At 46.8% G+C, this 22,198-nt stretch overlaps 1 protein-coding gene across 6 annotated transcripts in view; it reads left to right on the top strand.

The window, feature by feature from the left end:
* Positions 1–21,985, top strand: part of FAM219A (family with sequence similarity 219 member A) — a 51,985-nt gene extending 30,000 nt beyond the window's left edge. For 2 of the 6 annotated variants that reach the window (XM_057498782.1, XM_036898021.2), the window contains exons 2-6: positions 14,727–14,826; positions 17,439–17,541; positions 17,767–17,847; positions 18,481–18,535; positions 19,105–21,985. In XM_057498782.1, the coding sequence (XP_057354765.1) occupies positions 14,727–14,826; positions 17,439–17,541; positions 17,767–17,847; positions 18,481–18,535; positions 19,105–19,263 (498 nt within the window). In that variant the 3' untranslated portion in view covers positions 19,264–21,985. The remainder of the gene's footprint in view (positions 1–14,726; positions 14,827–17,438; positions 17,542–17,766; positions 17,848–18,480; positions 18,536–19,104) is intronic. The other 4 variants (XM_057498783.1, XM_036898024.2, XM_036898022.2 and 1 more) reach the window with 3 other exon arrangements.
* The last annotated feature ends 213 nt before the right edge of the window (positions 21,986–22,198 follow it).

The raw sequence follows: 22,198 nt of genomic DNA, 5'->3' as shown, positions 1-22,198 counted from the left end.
TGGTGGCTGAAACTCTTCTATCTTGTTTTCTTATATTGCCCTTTGCTTTTCTTTCCTCTGTTCAGCATTCTCAGTTCCCAGTGCTTTTTCTTGCTTGATACTTCTTGCTGACCCCCCACCCCACCTTTCCATCTTGAGCTGTTGACTGCCTTAGTGACTCCAATATTTCCTGCCAATGGAGAACTCGATAAGCAGGAGGTTAGTGATCAGAAAGCATTCATTCCATTTTCTAAAGAGGAGCTCCAAGTGTGTGCTAGTACTGAAGACATGATTAGGCTAGTATTAGCCTTCCAAGTGCCTGCTTTACAAGACAGTAGTTCCATGACTGTGTAAGTTCTGATGTGCTGTTTATCTCATGACTTTATCTGACATTGCTGAGAAGGAGCTGGGCCATAAGGAATGAGCAAATTAGATTTAAATACTGGTGCTGCCACCTTCAAGGTGTGACTTTGAACATATTACCTTATACAGCCTGGTTCTTCAGTTCTAAAACAGGGTATTTACCTTACTTGATCTTTTAGGAGAATTAAATGAGATAAAATAAGCACCATAGCTGTACATATAGCAGATGTGCAAGAAATATTAACTAAATAATTTGATGAATTCCAGAAGAACCATACCTGGGCTACGTTGTCAGGAGTCTGAAAAACACACTGCCTGAGCCCAGCCAGAGGTCTTAGCATAGCTGTCTCCCAAATATGAGCCTTAGGTAGCCCCTCTTACCTCCTCCCCCACAAACCACTGTCCTTTCTCAGCACTGAGAATGTAACCAGGTTAAGGCAGAGGCAGAGGGCTCTTTGAGGGGCTGTCTGGGGATGGTAAGGGTGTAGAGGGGCTAGAAGTATAGCAAGGCCTAGGCCATATTAAAAATGTGGTCCCTGTACTAAGAGCATTGGTATCATCTAGAAGCCTGTATGAAATGCAGACATTCAAGTTCCATTCCAAACCTACTGAATCAGAATCTGTATTTAAACAGTACCCCTTGGTGATTTGTATGCACATTAATGTTTAAGAAGCACAATCCTATAGATAAAGTCAGCAGGTGTGGAGGGCTATAGGCTGTGTAGGTGTGTCCGAGCTGTCTAGAAGAGGTGAAGGCTGCACAGGTGGGGAGAAGCTGTGGGGGAATATAGTCAGAGCAAAGGAGGTGTTCCTCAGAGATGTGGACTGCAGAGCTGCACTGGGGCTCTTTGAGTGCATGTTAAGTTATTTGTTTCAGGGCTCCTTCCTGTGGAAGGTTGACCCTTCAGTTAGCTAGTCAGTGTCATTGCACCAGCCAGCAAGTGGCAGATGGGCAGGGAAAGGCTCTCTACCATTGTGAGCCTGGGAAGACCCTCCAGCAGAGACCCCAGGACCATCTAGCTTGGCAAAAGAGTATTGTTTCCCTGGAGAGATACATAACTAGCAACTGTCTGGCTTTATTGCTGAAAATTTGCCTTGAGCTTGTACTAGTCTAGGCTCTCACCTCCCTCTACTCTTCCATCACTAACTGGCACAACATCTCTCTCTCACAAAACCTAAGGAACAGACTTCTCAGAAACTCAGATGGGGGTTTTCAAGCCTTTGTGGGATTAACTCTTTCCTTGCCCTCTCTGACCTCCTTTGCTCCTGCACTGGGCACTAAGCCCTTACCATTGAACTCCCTGCTGCATAAATCAGGCTTGGTGAGAGTGACTGCAGGCCTTAGGTTTGATTGGAGGCAGCAAGAGCTTGTTTTACCAGAGCCACCATCTCTCTCTCTGAAGCACTCTTAGGACTGAATCCCTGTTTGCCTTCCAAATAAAAATACTTCCCAGCCATGCACCTAGAGTCTCTTGACCCTTCTCTGTGGGAGAGTTGTTTATGCATCTCAGTGGTAATTGGTGGGCTGAATGTCTGGTGGCAGAGCAACTAAAACTAGTCAGACTAGAGTCCTGGCCCCAGGGCTGAGCCTCACCTGTCGTTGCTGTACACCCTCTTTCTTGTCAAAGTACATAGTGACCCAATAGCTGTGCCTGCCCAGGCCTGACCCCCTACATCAGGGAAGATAACAAACCTCCTGCAGCATCACTCTCTCCTCCGTGTTCCACCACCCTTCATGCATTTCTGTCTCATGCTCCTCTCTCTCCTTAAATAGGCTAATTTGTGTGCTTGTCATCTCCCTACTTTTAGACTAAAATCTTCTTGGCAAGAAGCTGGTCTTGGTGTTTTTCCCTCCCCAAAGTACACTGTTCCCTGCCCACCCCTTGTTGTTCAGCGAATATCAAGGTTTTTAAAAAAAGTGGCAAGCTCACTGATATTTAATTATTGGGATGATGAAAAGGAAAGACGAGGAGACTGCTCTGGCCAGAGAGCTGAGCTTTGGTGCTGCAAATTGTCTTTGTGAGCAAGAAGTGGTACTTGCCAGGCATAATGGAGGTTAGAGAGTTAGAACAAGCTAAAAAGGAGAGGAAGGGCAAGGGCAGAAAAAGCCCCAGAGGGAGAAGCTGTTTGATTCCAACCCTCTAAGTCTATCATGAATTACAAACAAGTTGCTCTGTACTCTCCCAAGGCCAGAGCAAAGGGATAAGAGATGGCAGCTCTGCAGAGGCATCCCAGAGACTGCCAGATTGTCACTCTGCTTTCTTGGGATATCAAGGTGTCCAAAATATTCATGAACCACTGCAGGCCAGGCTCAGTCCCTTGAGTAATTGAAGCTTACCCAAAATCCCCAAATGAGATTTAGGGCCAAGATCTAGATGAGGATCCACAAGTCAATTTGACCCAGAACAAATGTCATTTCTCCTGCTTCAGCTTCCTGCCATGTGCAGGGCTGAGGGACCAGTCTCAAGCACTCTCCAACCAAATATCCTCTGTTGATTCTTGGGCAGCATCTTTCCTCGTGTTCTGTACTTCCCTCCTTACCTGGAGGAGCTGGAATCCAGATCCTGGAGGGAAACTGAACGATCCTTTGGATCACCCTCCCTAAAGCTCTGTCTACCCTCAACAGCTGCTTCCCTTCTTCCCCTCCTCTGAGACCTGCCTAAGTAAAGCTCCCAGAAACCTAACCCAGAAGCCTGCAGCCCCTCCAGCTCCCTTGATTTTAGAATCATTTCCCCTCTCCTATGAAAAGTCTCATCTCCAAAGTCTGTGTTGGCTGATACTGAGTAAAAAACGAGATGGGCCAGCCACATCTCTCTACCACCCACGCTTATGCCATCTTCTTCTCCTGCCTCAGGCCCTGCCAGTTGATCATTTTTTCCCCCATTTCTTCACTGTGGTAAAATATACAAAACATAAAATTTACCATTTTAACTACTGTTGATCTATTTTTAAATTTACACTTTCACCCCTTTCCTCATTAAGTGAGATGGTCTTTCTCTAAACAGGTTGAAATGGGAGTGGGCAGGGTGTTGGCAGGATGTGGCAGGATGGGGGGGTGCTCAAAAACCTTTTAGGTCGCAAGCCTGTATATGGTCCAACATGAGGCAGGAGCCTCCTCAACATCTGGCTCAGGAAATGAACTCAAGGAAAAGGATGAAGGTCAGGGGTTAGGCCAAACCAGGCCTCCTGGAGGAACCAAGGTTTCTCAATTTCTGGCTCTGGCTCCTACATCCTGGGTCATGAGGCTTGTCTTGTAGGCCTTTTGCACATACCTCCCCCAAACTGCAACTGGTACAGTGGGTGTCCCTGAGTTGATATATGTGTCTTTTCTCCCAAATGAAGGCTGTTTGGTCATAGGGTTTCCAGGTGAATCGGAATGGGAATGAATAGCAGAACATCAGTCTAGTATAAGCAGTCCTAAACATGAAGAAGGCGAGCAGGATTCTAAATCTTCTTTAAAAACTCACTAGTCCCTTGTCTCCCCATTTTAAAAATGAATCCAGTTCTTTGCCATCTAGCTCTAGCTTCATATTTTTCACCATCCTTTTTCTCCTTGTTTCTGAGTAGCTATTTTTGAAAACTAAATAATGGGTAAGGGAGTAGGAGCTGCCACTCCTACTGGGATAACTCCAGAGCCGTTTTGATTAATTTTCCCATTCCAAGTCTGAAAGCAAGGGAGACTCACTCTGCACGGTTTGCCTCCTCGCTCTGCAGTTATTCACAGTTCCTACAGTTGACATGCTGGCACAGGCCGAGGACCAGCTGAAGCATGGTGGCCAGCCACCAGGCAGTACTGGTACTCCGTTTAGCATTTAGAGCCCTTCTCAAGCTTCAGTGTAACAAAGTCTTCCCTCCTTTTGTTCTTAATTGGTAGCCTCAAGTCAAGAGTATTTTATCTGGCTGGTGATGCTGAGAAGGAATTCTATTCTTTGAAAGAAGATTCCCCAGAGGGAACCAGGTAAATAAAGACTGGAGCAGAGTTCTCTTGGAAGATGATAGATAGGTGTGATGACATGAAATTCCCTGGCACACAGTGAAAAATAAAATATTAAGAACCAGCTATAGCTCTCAGTCATGGCTAGAAACATTATAAAGCAGAGCAATCCTTTGGGAAAGCAGTTTGGCAATATGTATCAGGTATCTTAAAAGCACTCTTACTTTTTGGCTTAGTAATTACTTTATTTAAGAAATTATGCTAAATGCAAATATATAAATAGATTTCAGTGTAGCATTATTTATAATAGTGAAAAACTGCAGACAACCTAAATGTCCACAATAAGTGTACAGTTAAAAAGTTATTATACATCCCCTTTATGGATATTATGCACCCATTAAGCTGATGGTTACAAAAACTGTATAAAAATATGGACAGTTGATTATGCTCTAATACTAATTTAAAAAAATACAGAATATAAGATACAGTGTGTTTTTCTTTAAATATTCTACACATTTGTATTAGTTGATACTCTGGTTACAGTAACAAAATACAACTCAAGCTAGTTTAAGCTAAAAAGGAGATGCTACTATAAGGACACTAGGATTTCTCATAGTATCTAAGAGCAGGTATGTTGTCAAGCCTTAGAAGCTCAAATTCTGGAACCAAACCCTGAAACCTAGGGAGGACTTTCTCAGTCTTGTGCATTTGCTTCTCTCTGAATATCAGCTTTATTCATATCTCCCTGCCCAGTGGCTTTCTGCTACCTAATCTACAGTCTTGAGCTTTACCTCTCCTCTTAGCCCTACCTCCTAATTCTGGGGTAGGCTGTGATTGGCTCCACCTGGTCCAAGCAAGGGTGGGACCACATAGAGCCAACTTGGTACCTGGAGGCCCACCCCTGTGACCATGAGGACAGGACAAACACCGGCTTCCAGAGAAGGAACCCCCCAGTGCTGCTCCTGTGGTATACACAAAAGACTCAAATACACTAGAACATCAACAGAGGTTGTCTCAAGGTAGTGAAACTAAAGGTGACTTTTAAAAATGTTATCATGTATTACTCTATAATAGAAAAATATATTAAACTTGCCATGGCTACAGTTATTACTAGGCTTGGGTCAGCAGAAACCACCTCCGTTTTGGTTCTCACAATGACAACCACCATAAAGATACTAAAGCTTGGTGGTACTTGTTTTTTTTTAATGTACAATTACATGAACAACATTATGGTTACTAGACTCCCCCTATTATCAAGTCCCCACCACATACCCCATTACAGTCACTGTCCATCAGCATAGTAAGATCCTATAGAATCACTACTTGTCTTCTCAGTGCTATACTGCCTTCCCCATGTCCCCCACCCACCCACATTATGTGTGCTAATTGTAATACCCCTTTTCCCCCCTTATCCCTCCCTTCCCACCCATCCTCCCCATTCCTTTCCCTTTGGTAACTATTAGTCCATTCTTGGGTTCTGTGTGTCTGCTGCTGTTTTGTTCCTTCAGTTTTTTCTTTGTTCTTATACTCCACAGATGAGTGAAATTGTTTGGTACTTTTTTTCTCCGCCTGGCTTATTTCACTGAGCATAATACCCTCTAGCTCCATCCATGTTGTTGCAAATGGTAGGATTTGTTTTCTTCTTATGGCTGAATAAGATTCCATTGTGTATATGTACCACATCTTCTTTATCCATTCATCTACTGATAGACACTTAGGTTGCTTCCATTTCTTGGCTATTGTAAATAGAGCTGCGATAAACATAGGGGTGCATATGTCTTTTTCAAACTGGGCTCCTGCATTCTTAGGGTAAATTCCTAGGAGTGGAATTCCTGGGTCAAATGGTATTTCTATTTTTAGTTTTTTGAGGAACCTCCATAGTGCTTTCCACAATAGTTAAACTAATTTACATTCCCACCAGCAGTGTAGGAGGGTTCCCCTTTCTCCACATCCTTGCCAACATTTGTTTTTGTTTGTCTTTTGGATGTTGGCCATCCTAACTGGTGTGAGGTGATACCTCATTGTGGTTTTAATTTGCATTTCTCTGATGATTAGCGATGTGGAGCATCTTTTCATGTGCCTGTTGGCCATCTGAATTTCTTCTTTGGAGAAGTGTCTGTTCAGCTACTCTGCCCATTTTTTAATTGGATTATTTGCTTTTTATTTGTTGAGGTGCATGAGCTCTTTATATAATTTGGATGTCAACCCCTTATCAGATATGTCATTTATGAATATATTCTCCCATACTGTAGGGTATCTTTTTGTTTTACTGATGGTGTTCTCTGCTGTACAGAAGCTTTTTAGTTTGATATAGTCCCACTTGTTCATTTTTGCATTTGTTTCCCTTGCCTGGGAAGATATGTTCATGAAGAAGTTGCTCATGTTTATGTCCAAGAGATTTTTGCCTATGTTTTTTTCTAAGAGTTTGGTGGTGCTTGTTTTTGGTAATGAATTCCATTCTAGGAGCTGTTTAAGGAGACAAAATCCTCAGATGTTCACAGAACCAACTGGAGTTCTCAAACTCTAGCCCAAGCATAAGAATGCTTTCTACTTATTTTCAGTGAACTTTACTTTGCCACAGAATACTCTGCAGAAATGTGGTGTGATTAAAGAAAGAGTGCTTTTCTTTGCATTCTACAACTAGCACCTAGTACAGAGCTGATAAGAGAGGTGATACACAGTGTGTTGACTTTATTTGAATTGAGTCTTCTCCATGAGAAAAACCTAGAAGATTGAGGAGATTTAGACTGATAGAGAAGCCTTCCTGAGATAGGCAAGCAAGATCTTCCACCATGTCTCCCAAATTCAGACTTTACAGACTTTTCTCCAATCCTCCCCTCTTAGTTTGAGCTATTTAAACAGTTGGAAAGACAGTCTTATATATGTTTCCTTGATTCTCTTCCAGCTCTCCCCAAAAGACCTTATCTCTATGAGAGGTCTCTGTCCTTTCCCATAAGTGGGCCCCTGAAGGGTCTTGATATGTGCCCAAAGGAGAAATTTCTCCAAGCAGCTCCTGGAGAAGGGGAGATAGGGAATAAAAGTAGGAGCTGCCCAACAATCAGCATCAGGAAATGAGACTCAGGACTTCAGATCATACCACAGGCTAAGGGCTGTCATTGGCCAAATGATTCTCATGGTGAGATGTGGTGAGGCTGAATGAGCAGCTGTCTACAGGGAAGTACAGAGGTCTAACCAATGCCCAGATTGCTACTGAATATTCTTGGACAGGATGTTAAGTTTCTCCCCAGCCATGGACATTAGATATAAGGCATTGAGTTGTATTTTCTGGATCTCCCTCTAAAATACATCTAAGCATGTTTATTCCCACCCACTGCTAAGAGATATTTTGGGAATGGGATAGCTCTGAACAAGGGACTATACAGACTCTGGTAGTTTCTGAGCTGACCTCTGGACAAATTGGGAGAGAAACAACTGGTCTTTGGTGCTCTATCTTGCTGTGAAAATTGGCGAGAGTGGCCTGAGCTCCATTTCTTCCCTGCTTTCCTGTTTCCTCATCAGCACTATCTTTCTGGCCCTGTTCCTGCTCTAGGTCTGTCTTGCTTCCTGATTTCACCCAAGGGAATGGAACAGAGTACAGATATGACAGAGGCAGCTTTTCAGCATTTGACAGCTCAGAACTGCCTCTGCCAACTCTGACCATGTGTGTTCAGTGAAGAAAGGTTAGATAATGTTGGTACAAGCAGTTTGCCTCTTCATATTTCATTTTAAATCAATTTCAATTTCCATCTCCCTGAAAATTAGTGCTTGAAGGTGAGGACAGAGGTTATATTTTCTGTGGGAAAGCTAAAATTGAATTATGTCTCTACCCTGAATCATCCATGTTCAGTCCACATGACAAAGGCAGAATTTTTCAGCACCATGGAGAGCGTCCCCAATCCTGGTGACATCAGGGTGGCTGAAAAATGAGGATTTGCAGCTGGGAGCCCTGCCACTCTGATCTCCTTCCACTCCTGGCCAGCCACCAACTATTCCTCTTTTCCTCAACCCCTGAGTATTACCCCCTTCCTTTACTTAACTAGGCTTTTAGGAATGAACACCCTTAATTTTCCACCCACCTTTCTGTTTCGATTTTATCTACACCTCCCACCCATCTTCACCTCCCTTGCATTTCAGTAAAGAGCCTTCCTCCTCTGGTCCAAGGTTCTGTTTCCATCTCCTCATCACTCTCAAAGATCATCCTTCATAAAACATCTCCGTTTCCACCCAGCTTCCTTCCCCTCAGTCCAGGACAGTGGTCGGGTGTTCCCTAAGTCCAAAGAAATCCTTCAACTCCAAACCTCTGGCTCATTGTTGTCTTCATTCCTTCCCTTCTCAGTCTGTTTCCTTGTAAGAACAGCCCACATTCACTCTCTACTTCCTCATTTCCTATTCCCTCCCAAATTCCCTGTATCTGGGCTCTTGCCTACCCTTCAACTAAAACTGTTTGCTGAGGCCACCAGTAACTTCCTTGTTTCTAAATATTGTCTTTATCTACTTGGACTCATCTGTTTTTTTGACACTGTTGATTTCTCCTTCCTTGAAATTCACGGAATGAATGACTTACTAGATCTTTTCCTATATCTCATCTTTCTGCTCCTACTCAGTCTCTTTCTTTCACTCATTCCCTAAGATTAGATATTGGTTCTTGTCTTTTTTTCACTCTGCTCATTTCCTCTGAGAGGGCTTATTCTGCTCTATGGTTTTCATCATACCAGCTCACACTGCTTTCCTGAGATCCAAACTTTAAATTCTACTAATGGTATCACCTAGGTGTCCAAAAGACACTTCAAAACTCACACGTCCAAACTGAACTCATCTGGTTTCCCCTGACAGCAGAGCTGTACCTTCCCCTACATTGTCTTGCTTAGTAATTAGTACCCCTTTGCCAATTCCTCCAGACAGAAAACTAGGAATGTCTGAATTCCTTATACATTTTATCTCTAAAGTCTGCCAAGTCTACCCTCTTTAACATTGTCTTTTACAGTCTGCTTCTTAATTCAGGTTCCTGTCATCTCTTGCTGGCGCTGTTGTAGTAACTCTCTAATTATCCTTATCTCCAGTCCCATTCCCCTACCATCCGTCTTCTGCATGACTTTCAGAGAATCCTTCTTCATCTCAAATCTATCATGTTACTCCCCTGCTTAAGGCTTCGTTGCCCATCCTCTTCATCTTCTAACTTAAGAATAAAATCAAGGCCCATCTTCCACTATGATCTGAGTCCTCCTGACCCCACAACTTTGTTTCCTGCCACTTCTCATCATACCTTCTAGGCTTCACCTATAGCAAAATATTGACTGTTCCTTGAATTTGCTTTGCTAGGTTCATGCTTCTGAGCCTTTACAGTTGCTCCCCAATTATCCTTCCTCCTTCCTCTTAAGATAACTAGTGAACTGACATTTTGAGATCTTTACAAGTGTCTTCCTCTGCGAAATTTTCTCTGACCACCCTCCCTTTGTCCCTTTCCCTCTACTTTTTTATGGCTCTTGTCACCTTAATTGATAATTGCTGGGAACTTCTTAAGGATGGGCCTATTTTTTGTTTATCTTTATGAGCCCCAGGACTGCCACTGTTAAATAGTGAGGGAAGTGTAGCATATCAGAGTGAAGAGAAAGAGGAAGCAGAATGCCCCCTGGTCAGTTCCCTTCTCACCTGTGGAGAAAGCACTTTTTCCACAGATAGCTCCCCACATAACACCAGGCCCAAACCCGTGTGGTGCCATTGCTGCAGCTGTAGGCCAGTCACTCCCAGGGCCCACTGTCCCTGATGTGTGGGCCTCACAGAGCCTTTACTAGTAACTTTATAGCTGGCACATATATATTTCTCAGTATGTACTGTACTAAGTGCTTACATGTATTAACTCATTTTAGCCTCAAAGGAACCTTTGACATAGGTATTAGTATTAGTCTCATTTTACAGGTGAGGAAACTAAAGCCCTGATCACAGAGTTAGTAAACAGAGGAACTGGGATTATAAAAAGAATGGGTTGATAAGTTGATATTGGTTGAAGCTGGTGATAGGTACCCAGGGTCTCACTACTTGTTTTCTTTACTCTTGTGTAAGTTTAATAATTTCCATAATAAAACATTGTTTGAAAGATCCGATTGGATTAAATCAATGGAGTGTTTTTTTAAGCAACAGAACCCTTTCTCCAGCCAAGTCTTTCAGAAAAGCTACTATGTAAATGAAATAAAAGTGGATCTACTCTGAAGTGAAGCCAGACTCCCTCCTATTCTCCAGTCTCACACTCAACCTCACCCAAGGCACAGGGTTCAGGGAACACTGATTAATGAAATCCCTGGACCAGACTTTTCTAAGGATTCTTCTGGCACTTTTGCCTTTCTCTGGTTATATTGGCTTTGCACTGGCCATTAGCCTATATATCCTGTCCCAGAAACATCGAGGCTGGGCTATTTAATCATTTCTGCAGTCACTAGAGAATTTATTTGAAGGATTGCAGAAACATGGGTTGCTGTTAGAGATGCATTTCAATGTCTGTCTCTGATGATTGTTTATTAATAATCTTGCTAATCCCTACTCTAGTTCCCAAATCTAGCTAAGTCTTATCAGATGTCCTTGGGGGCATTTTAAATTCTCCCTGATTTCTTGGAGACAGATGCTTCCTTCTGCCTGGATTCTTCTCTAATACTTATATTCATGAATATTTCACATTTAATCTTCCTGATTATATTTCCATGTGATGGTCATGGTGCATTGGCTACATTTCTCAGGGAAGACGTACAAGAAGCCCACAGAAAAGGCTTGACTTCATAGGCACAGTGCCAGAGATCTTTGTTCTTGCCATTAAGATGGCCTCTGTCATAGACAGTGACAGGGGAGATGCTGCATGGTGAGTTTGCATGGGACTTTTCAGCCTAGGGCTTTGTACCCTGGCTAATGACCCAAAGGGACTGGCAGTTTCTCTCAAGGATCAAAAGTGACTGAGACCTGCCCAGTCTCCTCAAGGACCACATATTGGGTCCCTGTACCAGAATTTCTCAACAGCTTCCCAGTCCCTCCTCAGGCCCCATCCTTCCTACACAGGCACCCTCCACAGGAAATGTGAGCATTTCCACCAGTACCTCCAGCCTGAGAGAAGAAACTTTGATGAATTCATCTGCACTGACAAAGAAAAATTAGCACCAATGCCTAAGGGCTTGTGTGTTTAAAGTCAACCCCAGAGAAAAAATAATGAGGCTTATATGTGATGAATGGGGTGGAGGGTTACAGAAGAGATACATGATTGGAAGACCATCGATTTAGAAGTTACCAGTGTAAAAATGTTAATCCCTATTATAGGAGACACCAGGGCTCCCCTATAAGAGAGAAGGGAGGGCTGAGGGCAAGACCCTGCAGAGGAGACAGAGGGCTGTGGCAGGAGACAGAAATGATGGTCAAAGAGGCAGAAGGAGCTAAGGAGCACAGTGTCCTCAAAGCCAGGGGAGGGGTGGGGGCCATTTCCAAATGGATGTGGTATTTATGACATGTGACAAGTGCTGCAGCAAAAAGTAATGTGACTGCAGGGCATAAATCTGCAAAGAAGTAAAAAGCTAACCTTTTCAAACAATATTGCTTCTCTCTCACTTACCAACTTTACATTTCCCTGTATGGCCCCAGAAGATGACTGGTTAGCCAGAGATGGGTAAGATTCCTCAAGAGAGGAACAACCTAAGACAGGCACAGTCGCAGGGGGGCCATCAGGAGAGAAATTGGGGACCAACAGAGGGGAGGCTTAGAACCTCACCCCCCTGTTTTGAGAGAAATCTTCTGCATCTATGGATGTTTTGTTCCCCTTGTCTAGCTTGGATTAATACTTAGTCTAAGGCACAGACCTGATCATCTACATTTGCCCTCTTACAGCACTAAATTATGTTTTTTCTACCTTTATCTTGCATCTACCTACCACTACAGCATTTTATTTAAAAAAATAATGATAATAATAAAAATAAAAAGGGAGAAATGTGGGATTCACATATAAATCAAGTATAAAAATCAAACGAATAATCATACCTGACTTGATTGTTTATAGTTCATGATGTGTGATCAAAACCGAAAGTTTCTGTGATATGACTGCCCTTGTACTGTTCACCATGTAAGAACTTATTCACTATGTAAGAACTTGTTCACCATGTAAGAACCTGTTCGTTATGCTTCAGAAGATTGGAGACTGTTGAGAAATAGGGTTGGGGTTGATTAATGACTGTGCATTGAGTCCCCTATACAGAATTTTATTGTTGTTAACAATCATTTGATCAATAAATATGAGAGATGCCCTCTCAAAAAAAAAAAAAAGAATGAAGAGAAAACCTGAAGGAACAGAATAGACTCACAGAACCCAAGAATGGACTAACAGTTACCAAAGGGAAAGGGACTGGGGAGGATTGGTGGGAAGGGAGAGATAAGGGGACAAAGAAGGGCACTATGATTAGCAGACATAATGTACGGTGGGCAGGGTGTGGGGGCCTGGGAGGGCTGAACAACACAGAGAAGACAAGTCGTGATTCTACAGCATCTTACTACGCTGATGGACAGTGACTATAATGGGGTATCGTTGGGGGGACTTGATGATGGGGGCAGTCTAGTAAACATAATGTTCCTTATGTAATTGTAGATTAATGATACCAAAATAAAAATTTTAAAAAAAGGGAGGACGGTAAAAAAAAAAAAAAAGTAATGTGACTGGTGAAATTGGAAATGTGCCAGGGCTCCCCTGGAAGGATCTCACGTGCACATTTATGGGCTTTTTTATCCTTTGAGAAGCCCTCCCTCAGGCAGTTTTGGAAGTGAACCCTCCCTGCAGCCTAAGGGGAAAGCCAGAGCCCAGCGGTCAGGTCTCCCCATCCCCTGCAAATAGTGCCTGTGAGGCTGTTTTGACCACAGAGAAGCATGTGAGAGCCACTTGAGGCCTGCTTCCTCAAGGCTGTGGGGACAAATGCTATCTATAAGGAGTCTCTCAAGGAGGAGCTTAGCCAGGGAGGCAGAAGATGAAGGATTAGAGAGTCTTGCAGCATGAGAAGTTACCGGAGGTGCAAGCACTGTGGCACCCTACCTTTTCTGAGCAGAACCTCCTGCCCCATCTCCCTCAACCACAGCTAAGGGGTGGGGATCAGAGCAGAGGACACAGGCCCAGGTCTGCCTTCAGTAACTAAAAAACCACTGTGGCAACACAGGCCACCCAGTGCCTTGCACCCTGGATGGCCTGAAGGCACACAGACAAGGCCAAGATTTCCCTCCCAAACATTCTAGACTTTTCTCCTTTCCCTTAGAGACAAGCATGTTTTCATTCCCGCTGCCTCATTATAACGGAAACAGAAGCCACCATAATGTTTATGTATCCTTCCTTTCCTGGGTCACCAGTAGCTGCTCAGATCCCTGGGCATGACACTGTGGGCCAGTCCTGGAGCATTCTACCTGTGCATCTGTCTGCTCTCTGCATCCCCGGAGGCAGCACAGACAGTCGCCTAGGATGGCAGCACCCATTTCAATGGCTGGTCATCAGTTTCTCAGTGTGAATGTGAGTGATTCTAGCCCATTCCAGCTGACTGAGGCAGAGTGTGCCAGGATCCTGGATCTTATAGCAGAGGTTTGGGGTGTTTCGGAAGGAAGAGTGAGGCTAGATTAGTGAACAGCACAGAACTAAATGGCCACCAGTAATTTGTCGTTATTTATCTACTCACCTATCATACCCTGCTAACCTTTCAGGTTCACCCAGGAAACACTCTTTAGGACTCATCTGTGAAATTGAGAGGTCCTCATGAGAACTCTTTTAGTGTAGTGGCTGGAACCTTGAAGTCCGGCCTGGCTTGGCCAGTCAATTCTCTGGATCCTATGAAGGGGCCCTTCCAGTGCCAGGGGAAACAAAGGGAGAAGACATGTCTGAGGGAGCACCCACTCTGACCTTGGTCCAGAATTAAACTCCCAGGGACCTAGAAAGACCTTTCCAAATAAGTGCAAGGAAGGGTCCTAAGGAACAGGGCAATGGTTGGGAAACTGGAAAAGAATGTCCTACGGGTTTAAGGAATCATAATGGGCTTTCTGGGGGAGGCTGAATCAAACAAGACTTTAAAGACAGACAGCCAGGTGGGTATAAGTGGGGCTAAGTTCCATAAGTGCAAGGAAGGGTCCTAAGGAACAGGGCAATGGTTGGGAAACTGGAAAAGAATGTCCTACGGGTTTAAGGAATCATGGTGGGCTTTCTGGGGGAGGCTGGATCAAACAAGACTTTAAAGACAGACAGCCAGGTGGGTATAAGTGGGGCTAAGTTCCTTGGCTTTTATATCCAGTTCAGGCTCTTCCTCCAGGGTGCTCCTCCCTCCCTGAATATCCTGCCAGCTTCCAGGGGCAGATGTCCTCAGAGGCCCAGAGGACAGGTGGGAAGGCCAGCCTTGGGGCTGAGAGCAGTCCCCTGTGTTCCCTTTCTAACAACCCTGTCTCTCTGTTTTCTCCTCCTTAGGACCCAGCCGCCGCCTCCATCTCAGACGGAGACTGTGACGCCCGGGAGGGTGAGTCAGTAGCCATGAATTACAAACCATCCCCGCTCCAAGTGAAGCTGGGTGAGTGTGTCTGGGGGAGTAAGGGAGATGTGGGGAGTGGACAAGGTGCCCTGGGCTGGATCTGCAGTGAGGTGCTGTAAATATGCTAGATGATTCCAAGACTCAAGCCACTGTGTTATTGGCACTGCCAGGCACCTTATCTCCTGCAAGGCAAGGAGGGAAGTTACAATTCTCTGCAGGACCCAAAACTCTAGGAGGCATCTCTGCATCCAAGAAGTCTCCAGGTATTCCAGAGGATAGCTGCAGGGATAAAGGCATGGAGCCCCAGAGAGAGGGTTGGAAGTCCCATCAAACACTGGACCAAGCGGAGAAGAAGCTGTAGAGGTGGGGTGTCAGTGGCTATGTCGGAGTGGTAGAAAGGAATGAGGATTCCAAAGCCTAGAAACTGAGCCCCTCTCCCCATTCACTCCTTAGCCCATCTACAGATCTCAGGATCTGGTTGGTTCCTGTTTGGGGGAGTGTTCTCTTACTTTTTGGTAAACCCAGATATTTCCATCCCTTTGCAGGGACTGCTTTCCCCTGGGGTTATCTCAGGTCCACTCCGGTCAGTCGATGCAGCAGCATTTCCTTTGAAGTCACTTGGCTCCCACCACTGCCCAGAGCTCCTGCAGCTGCTGTTCTCCCTTCACCCTGCACCAAGCCCTTCTCCCTTCAGAGACCAAAGCTTTGCTCACCCAAGGCTGCTGTGTGTAACAGACTTTTACTAAAAAATTTGGTTTCATGAAGAGAAATTACAGCACAGCACAGGGCATCCAGGAAAGCATTTACAATTAAATACAGGTCATTGCTCTCCTTTAAAACTCCTCTGCCATCCCTGCCACCCTCCTGCCCATCTTTCTCCTCAGGCTCCAGCTGCCCATCAAATACTGGACCCCTCCTCAGTCCTAGGAGCCCTTTCCCCTCTACTCTAAGACCTTCTCCCTTGTCAGCTGCCAGGACTCCTTTTCACAGAGTTTTGTGCTTTGAGTCAGTCTTTTTTTAAAATCTTGCTTCTCTCCTTCTAGACCACATCCAAGGAGCCCCTCAGGCTGTTCTTCTAAACAAGAGAGCAGTTCCTTTAGTAGAATTTGTTCATCTTCTCAAGACATCAGACTTAAATGGCAGTCAATTTTATTTGTTTGTTCTTATTAAATTTAATAATACAACAATTTAAACAAGTGTAACTTCTCTGTTTACTCTCCCCTATTATATTCTCCTCCCCAGAAATAATCACTCCAAGCTTTTTTCATTTTGCTAGTTTTATTTTGTATTTTAACATAAGTGGTATCATACTGTACACATTTCCTGAGGCTTTTTTTGTTTTTGTTTTTATTTTCCACTTAAGGCCTTGGAGCCCCTTCCATTGTCAGTATATAGAATATGACTTCATTCTTTTAAATGGTTGCATAGTAGTCCACAGTTTTGTTTTGCCAGTTTATTGTTTGCATTTTTTCATTAATTCAAACAATTCCAACATGCTTTCAAAATAGCACTTTTTTCCCCTTCCTATTATATTACATTATTACCAAATCTCTTCATGAAAATTCACAACCTTGTCCCAGTTGCACTGATGAAAGGACCACCAGGAACTTCAAGGCAAACTGCACCCCCTAGAGGCTTGGAGTGGTAATGGTGGCTGCTCGTGATGAAAAGAGGTTGGGGAGAAAACGAGCCGGAGGAGCAGTGGCAAAGAACAAAGGTCAGAGGCTGGTAGATGAGAGACTCAGAGACATGGAGGCCAGGGGAGATTCCAGGGTCACAGCAGCTGGAAATGCCCTTCCCATCTTTCCTCTCTGGAGTGTATGGTTATTTTACGGGAGCCTTCCCCTCTCAGCCCTCTCCACTCAACAGTCCCCTCCTCCTACACCTGCACAGTTGGGTAAGAGAGTTGACAGGCCCTGTCCATGGCCCAGGCAGTTACTAGCTACGGGTAACAGTGCTACACTTGGGGCAGTAGGTCCCATGGTGACCAGCCCCATGAATCTGGTATGTCTGGGGCTCAGAGAATAGAGATGCTCCAGAGGAGTCAGAAGTATAGCCAGAGAGGCTCCCCCAGCCTCCTGCTCCCTTCCCTGCCAGCCCCATTCTGCCCAACCCACTTCACAGCCTTCAGCCCCTTAGCATAGAATCTGAGACATGATTGATGGCCCAGACTAAATAAACATATTCTACTTTTCCAACCTGACCTCCGTCCATCTTCACCCTCCATCCATCCACGTCCATGCTTATTATGCTTACTTCTAAAATGTATTTTGTGTACACTATCCCTCCTTTCTAGATTGCTCTCCAGCTCAAAGTGTCCCCTGCAAGAAGCCCTTACTGCTCCATCCTTCTGCTCCATCTCTCTCTCTCCAGCCTCTCTCTAGCGTCAAGCACACACCAACTGCCCTGCGTGGGAGTATCTCCTGGAAGACAGGAGTCAGCCTCCTCCTGTTGCCCTTTACAATGTGCCTTGGGTTGTGCAGGGCCAAGTACTGTCTTCACAGAGTGACACGGCCTAGAGTTGGGATCCCTGCCTCAGTTCCTAGAGAAGCAAGGGGTTTCACAATGGAGGCCCAGCCTGGGCTGCCCTGAGCAGTAAGGTAAGGTGGCCCTGGGGCAGGACACAGCTTCCTTCCCATGTTCCCCTGCAGAGAAGCAGCGGGAGCTGGCCCGGAAGGGCTCCCTGAAGAATGGCAGCATGGGTAGCCCTGTCAACCAGCAACCCAAGAAGAACAATGTAATGGCCAGGACAAGGTACAGGCCCCTACCCTGCCTGGACCCCGCCAGCCACCACCTATCTCTGCTGGTTTGGAGCCTCCACCTCCCGCTCCCTCCTCAGGCCCAGCTCCTTTCTGAGAGGAGAGTCTGAACAGGATCCAAGGGGGGGTGTGGGAGGAGTGCTGGTCACGGCCCAGCCCAGTTCCTTGCCAGGCTTGTGTGCTCCAGTTGCCAATCCAATCCCCAAACTTCTTCACCCAGGCTGGTCGTCCCCAATAAAGGCTACTCCTCGCTTGACCAGAGCCCCGACGAGAAGCCACTGGTAGCCCTTGACACAGACAGGTGTGTACGGGGGTGCTGGGACAGCCAGGCAAGCCGCCGGTACTGCAAACATACAGGTGGGCTGTGTAGGCCACACCTGTTCTATTTTCAGAACTGGGGGTTCCCCAGACAGCCAGGAACTTCCCGAGGGTGAATTGCCAGGGAATGAAAAGTTTTACCTGGAGGTAGGGGGACCAGACAGAGGAGAAGAGGACTGGCATGGTTTGCTGCTGTGCTGGGACAGCTGACCCAATGGCTGCCCCTAGAATGGGCCCAGACACAAGTCCGGTGCCCCTCCTCCTCTAAGGAGGGGGGCCCTACTTCTGGGAACACACTTGGCTCAACCTGGACTTTGGGAAAACCCAACAAGGTAGGGGGACTTTAGCCTAGAAAAAAAGATGGGAGGGAGGAAGGAAGGGGATAGGGAGTAGCAGCTCTATTTAGGAGGAGGCCAAGGGTGGCACTTGACTTAGAAGGGTGGGCTTAGGAACCTGTCTTAAAACTGGATTTGCACCCTAAGGACAGTTTTTATTTAGATCTTGCTGTTTATTTGGAAGCATAGGAGAGGGGCTGGGGTTTCAACTGGTAGGGGGCAGTAGAGTGCAGGGAGTTTTTTATTTAATTTCTTCTCTGTCTCCTTTCTTCCACCACCAGTGATGATGACTTTGACATGTCCAGATATTCCTCCTCTGGCTACTCCTCTGCTGAGGTGAGGCCCCACTCCTTCCACCCTAGACACACCTGAGCAGTCTCCTCCCATCTGGGAGAAGGTGTGGGGCCAATGCCAAACCACCCCCTGAGAGAAGTAATGGGCAAAGCTAAGTGCAGCCCCTGGGGGAACCAGGCCTAAAATTGGCAGACCTGGGATGGGATGTCTGAAAGAAAGGTGAGGCTGTTAGACACTGACCTCAAATGGGAGGGCCCAGGGATAGCGGCAGGGCCTGAGCCCAGGGTTGGAACCTGGCTCTTAAATAGAATGGGGTGTGAAATATAGGTGACACCTTATGGGGTGGGTCTGAAACAGGGGCAGGGCCTGAATAGAAGTAGGGCCTGGGGCAGAAAGAAGCCCTTAGAATGGGTAGGATCTGTAGCAGCCCAGCCTCACAAGGATGTGCCTGTAAGGAAGTGGGGCTGGGCCTAAGTAAGAGAAGCCTGGGATTTCAGAGAGAAGTGGGATGAGACCTGGCTGGGCGCAGAAGGCCTGGGGATGCACCCATACCAGCAGTGGGCGCTGCTTCCTAATTGCTTGAGCCTGACCTCCCTCCCCTTTGTCTACAGCAGATCAACCAAGATTTGAACATCCAGCTGCTGAAGGATGGCTACCGGTTAGACGAGATCCCCGATGACGAGGACCTGGATCTCATCCCCCCCAAGTCTGTGAACCCCACCTGCATGTGCTGCCAGGCTACGTCCTCTACCGCCTGCCACATTCAGTAGCAGGTGGGGCCACCGTGGCCACTTGGGGAAGGGCCGCTGTGGGCCAGGTTGGACAGGGCAGGGGCCTGACCCCTCCCCAGCTTGTCCTCCTGTCCCTGGCCCCCATGCCCTCTACAGCCGCCAACCTCGTAACAGTCATTGCTTCCTCCTATGGTAGGACGTGTACCTCTGTGTGTTCATGGAGCCGGAGAAACCAAAATGGGGTCTCTCTCCACCCCTGGGGCTGATGAGGTGTGGGAGCGTTTGTTCAGTTATTTGGGGGACCTCACCTAGCACCCTGCCTCTTTCCCCAAAGTTGTGGTCCTAAGGGGGAGAGAGGACACTGGACAGCAGGGAGGCCAACAGTAACGAGTGGGGGGTGGGTCACAAAGCCAGGGGCCTGGCCCCACTGCAGTGAAGCCATGAACCCCCTCAGCCCCAGCCTGACAAGGCAAGAAGCTCAGAAGGAGAAAAGCCCAGGGCAGTGCGGGCAGTGCTCAGCACTGGGGAGCTCCCTCCATGCACTCCCTGCTGGCCCATGTACCCATTTGTGTTTTTTCCCTGATCTCCAGGTGGGAAGCCTGGCAAAGCTACCCTGTGGAATATTGCCCCCACCCCCACCCATCAGATCACTACCTTCTTCCTCTCTTTGCCCCTTTCACCCCTTTCTTGCTCTCTTGGTTGGGGGGGAGGGTAAGGTAGGCCTTAGAGACAGGCCAGAGTTTGGGGGGTATGATCTGTCCTCACCCACCCCTAACCAGTGCATCTCTCTCTCTGCCAACACCCCATGCTTCTGTTTATTGGTCTCTGTCCCAGGCTAGAAGCAGGAGGTAAGGCTGGCCTCTGGTGCCCCATTCCCATCTCACTCCAGCCCAAGATCCTGGATGCTTCATCCCAGTAAGAATCTTCAAGGAAGCAAGCTTAGAAGAATACAGTGGCTGCATGTGTGTGGTAGGGAGAATGTGTGTGGGGGTGAGGATGTCAGAGTGTGCGTCTGTGTCTGTGCATTGGGCCTGTCTCTTCAGATGCCTGTTTTTGTTATAGATGTGAGTGCCCTGTTGGGGAAGTGACTGTGTGGTCTGTTAACAGTCTGTTGTTGAGAGGCTGCTCAGCAGTGCAGTGGACTGAGATCCCAGGACTGGGAGTCAGAAGCCTGGGTCTAGTCCAAGCTCTGGTACTCTCCCTGTGATCTTCAACAGTCACTTACATTCTTCCAGCTTTAGCTTCCTCAACTATAAAATTAGCAGCATCTGAAGTTATTTTTAAAGTCCTTTCAAACCTGAAGGAATTGCTTCATAGGAATTTCTGTGCAGGGGTACAGTCAGGTCTCTGTGTGTCTTTGAGTATACCTCGGGGGCTTCCTGAGTTATATGCAGAATGGAGGGGGGGAAGTTCCTATGGGACATGTGAGCGTCTGAGTATATGTGGATCAATTTGGGAATTCATGTGTGTGTTTGTGAATGTGTATGTGGGGGGTTGTCTGTTATGGGTGTAGCTATATAGGTTGTCTGTGAGTCAGATGTGTATACTGCATCTGCTGCTGTTGCTGGGGGTGGGGGTGGTGGGGCTGCATATGTGCCAGAGGAGCTGAGGATGAAAATCAAGAAGGGGAGATGACTAACCCCCAGGGCTTGGGCACTGTAGACCTGGCCCCATGTGAAGAAAATTGAAAGCACAGATAGCCTAAGACAGACCCCATGTCCCAGGGCCAGGGTGCATAGTCCCCATTGCTTCAAGCTGACACCCCACATGCTGGTGTATCCACTCTCGTGTATGCCATTCACATGCTGCAAGCATGCCAAGGGCACACCCACAGCCCACTCCCTGGATGCCATTCCTGGGAGGTGGGATCTGGAAGGGGGAGAAGATAGTAAGAAGAGGGAGTAAGGCTGTGGCTTATAAAGGGTAGCACCTCTCCCTGCACCACACCCAGGGGCTGCCAGCTCCAAAGTGATGAGGTGCAGGTCTCCCCCTCAACTCCTCCAACCCACCCCTACCTCCTTTGGTGCAGGGACCCTGGTTAGAGGATGAGAAAATGCCAAAGGGAGGCAAGGACAGAGAAGGTATCTGCAGGGCCCAGAAGGCCCATAGTGGCCCCCATCTGAGCCTATCTCCCACTCTGGTCAGCATCCCTACCTCCTGTCATCTGGGCCCCAGAGCCAAGCCTCCTCCTCCCACCACCAACCTGGGCTCCTTGACTCACCCTTCTAGAACATGGGTACCTCCTCTTCTCTGGGCAGGGCCCCCACCAAGGCTCATTTAGACTGCTGCTTTTGCTGCTGTGTGACTCTGGCCCATTGTTCAACCTCTCTGTCCCTAAGGAACCAGGGAAAAGCTCCCTCCCTCCACAGGACACCTAGTTCCCTGGCAGGCAAGGCTTTCAACCAAGGCAGTGGAGTGGTAGATAAAGGTAGGAAGCTGGCAACTAGCACCTTCTGGATCTAGGGAGACTGCATGGTTCCCTCCGTCCCTGTCTGGGAGGTTGGAGGGGAGGAGCTGAGGCCTTAGCTTGCCCCCCTGCTACCCTTCCCCCTTGTAGATACTGCCTTAACACTCCCTCTACCCTCAGCTCTGGCTGCCACCGAGCCAGGTTTCTCCGTGCTCACTAATTTATTTCCCGGACGGTGTGTGGAAGACATGAGCTGTGTATAATATATTTTTTAACATTTCCATTGCAGTATTGACCATCATCCTTGGTTGTGTATTGTGTAACACAAATAATGATATTAAAAGCATCAAACAAGCCAGCCTCAGCTCCCTACCTGGGGTGTGGGCGTGGGGCAGGTGGGCTGGGAATAGGAGAGAACTGATCCTCTGAATGCCCACTTCAGTCTCCTTCCCCTCATGGGTTCCCAGGCCAGGCCTGCCACTGACCTGCTGCATGACCCTGGGCATCACTTGACCCCTCAGAACCTCTGTTTCTCTTCACTAAAGTGAGAAGCTTGGCCTAGAATGT

The sequence above is a fragment of the Manis pentadactyla genome, chromosome 3, assembly GCF_030020395.1.
Source record: "Manis pentadactyla isolate mManPen7 chromosome 3, mManPen7.hap1, whole genome shotgun sequence".
NCBI lineage: Eukaryota > Metazoa > Chordata > Mammalia > Pholidota > Manidae > Manis > Manis pentadactyla.
This window is presented reverse-complemented; position numbering and strand designations above follow the sequence as displayed.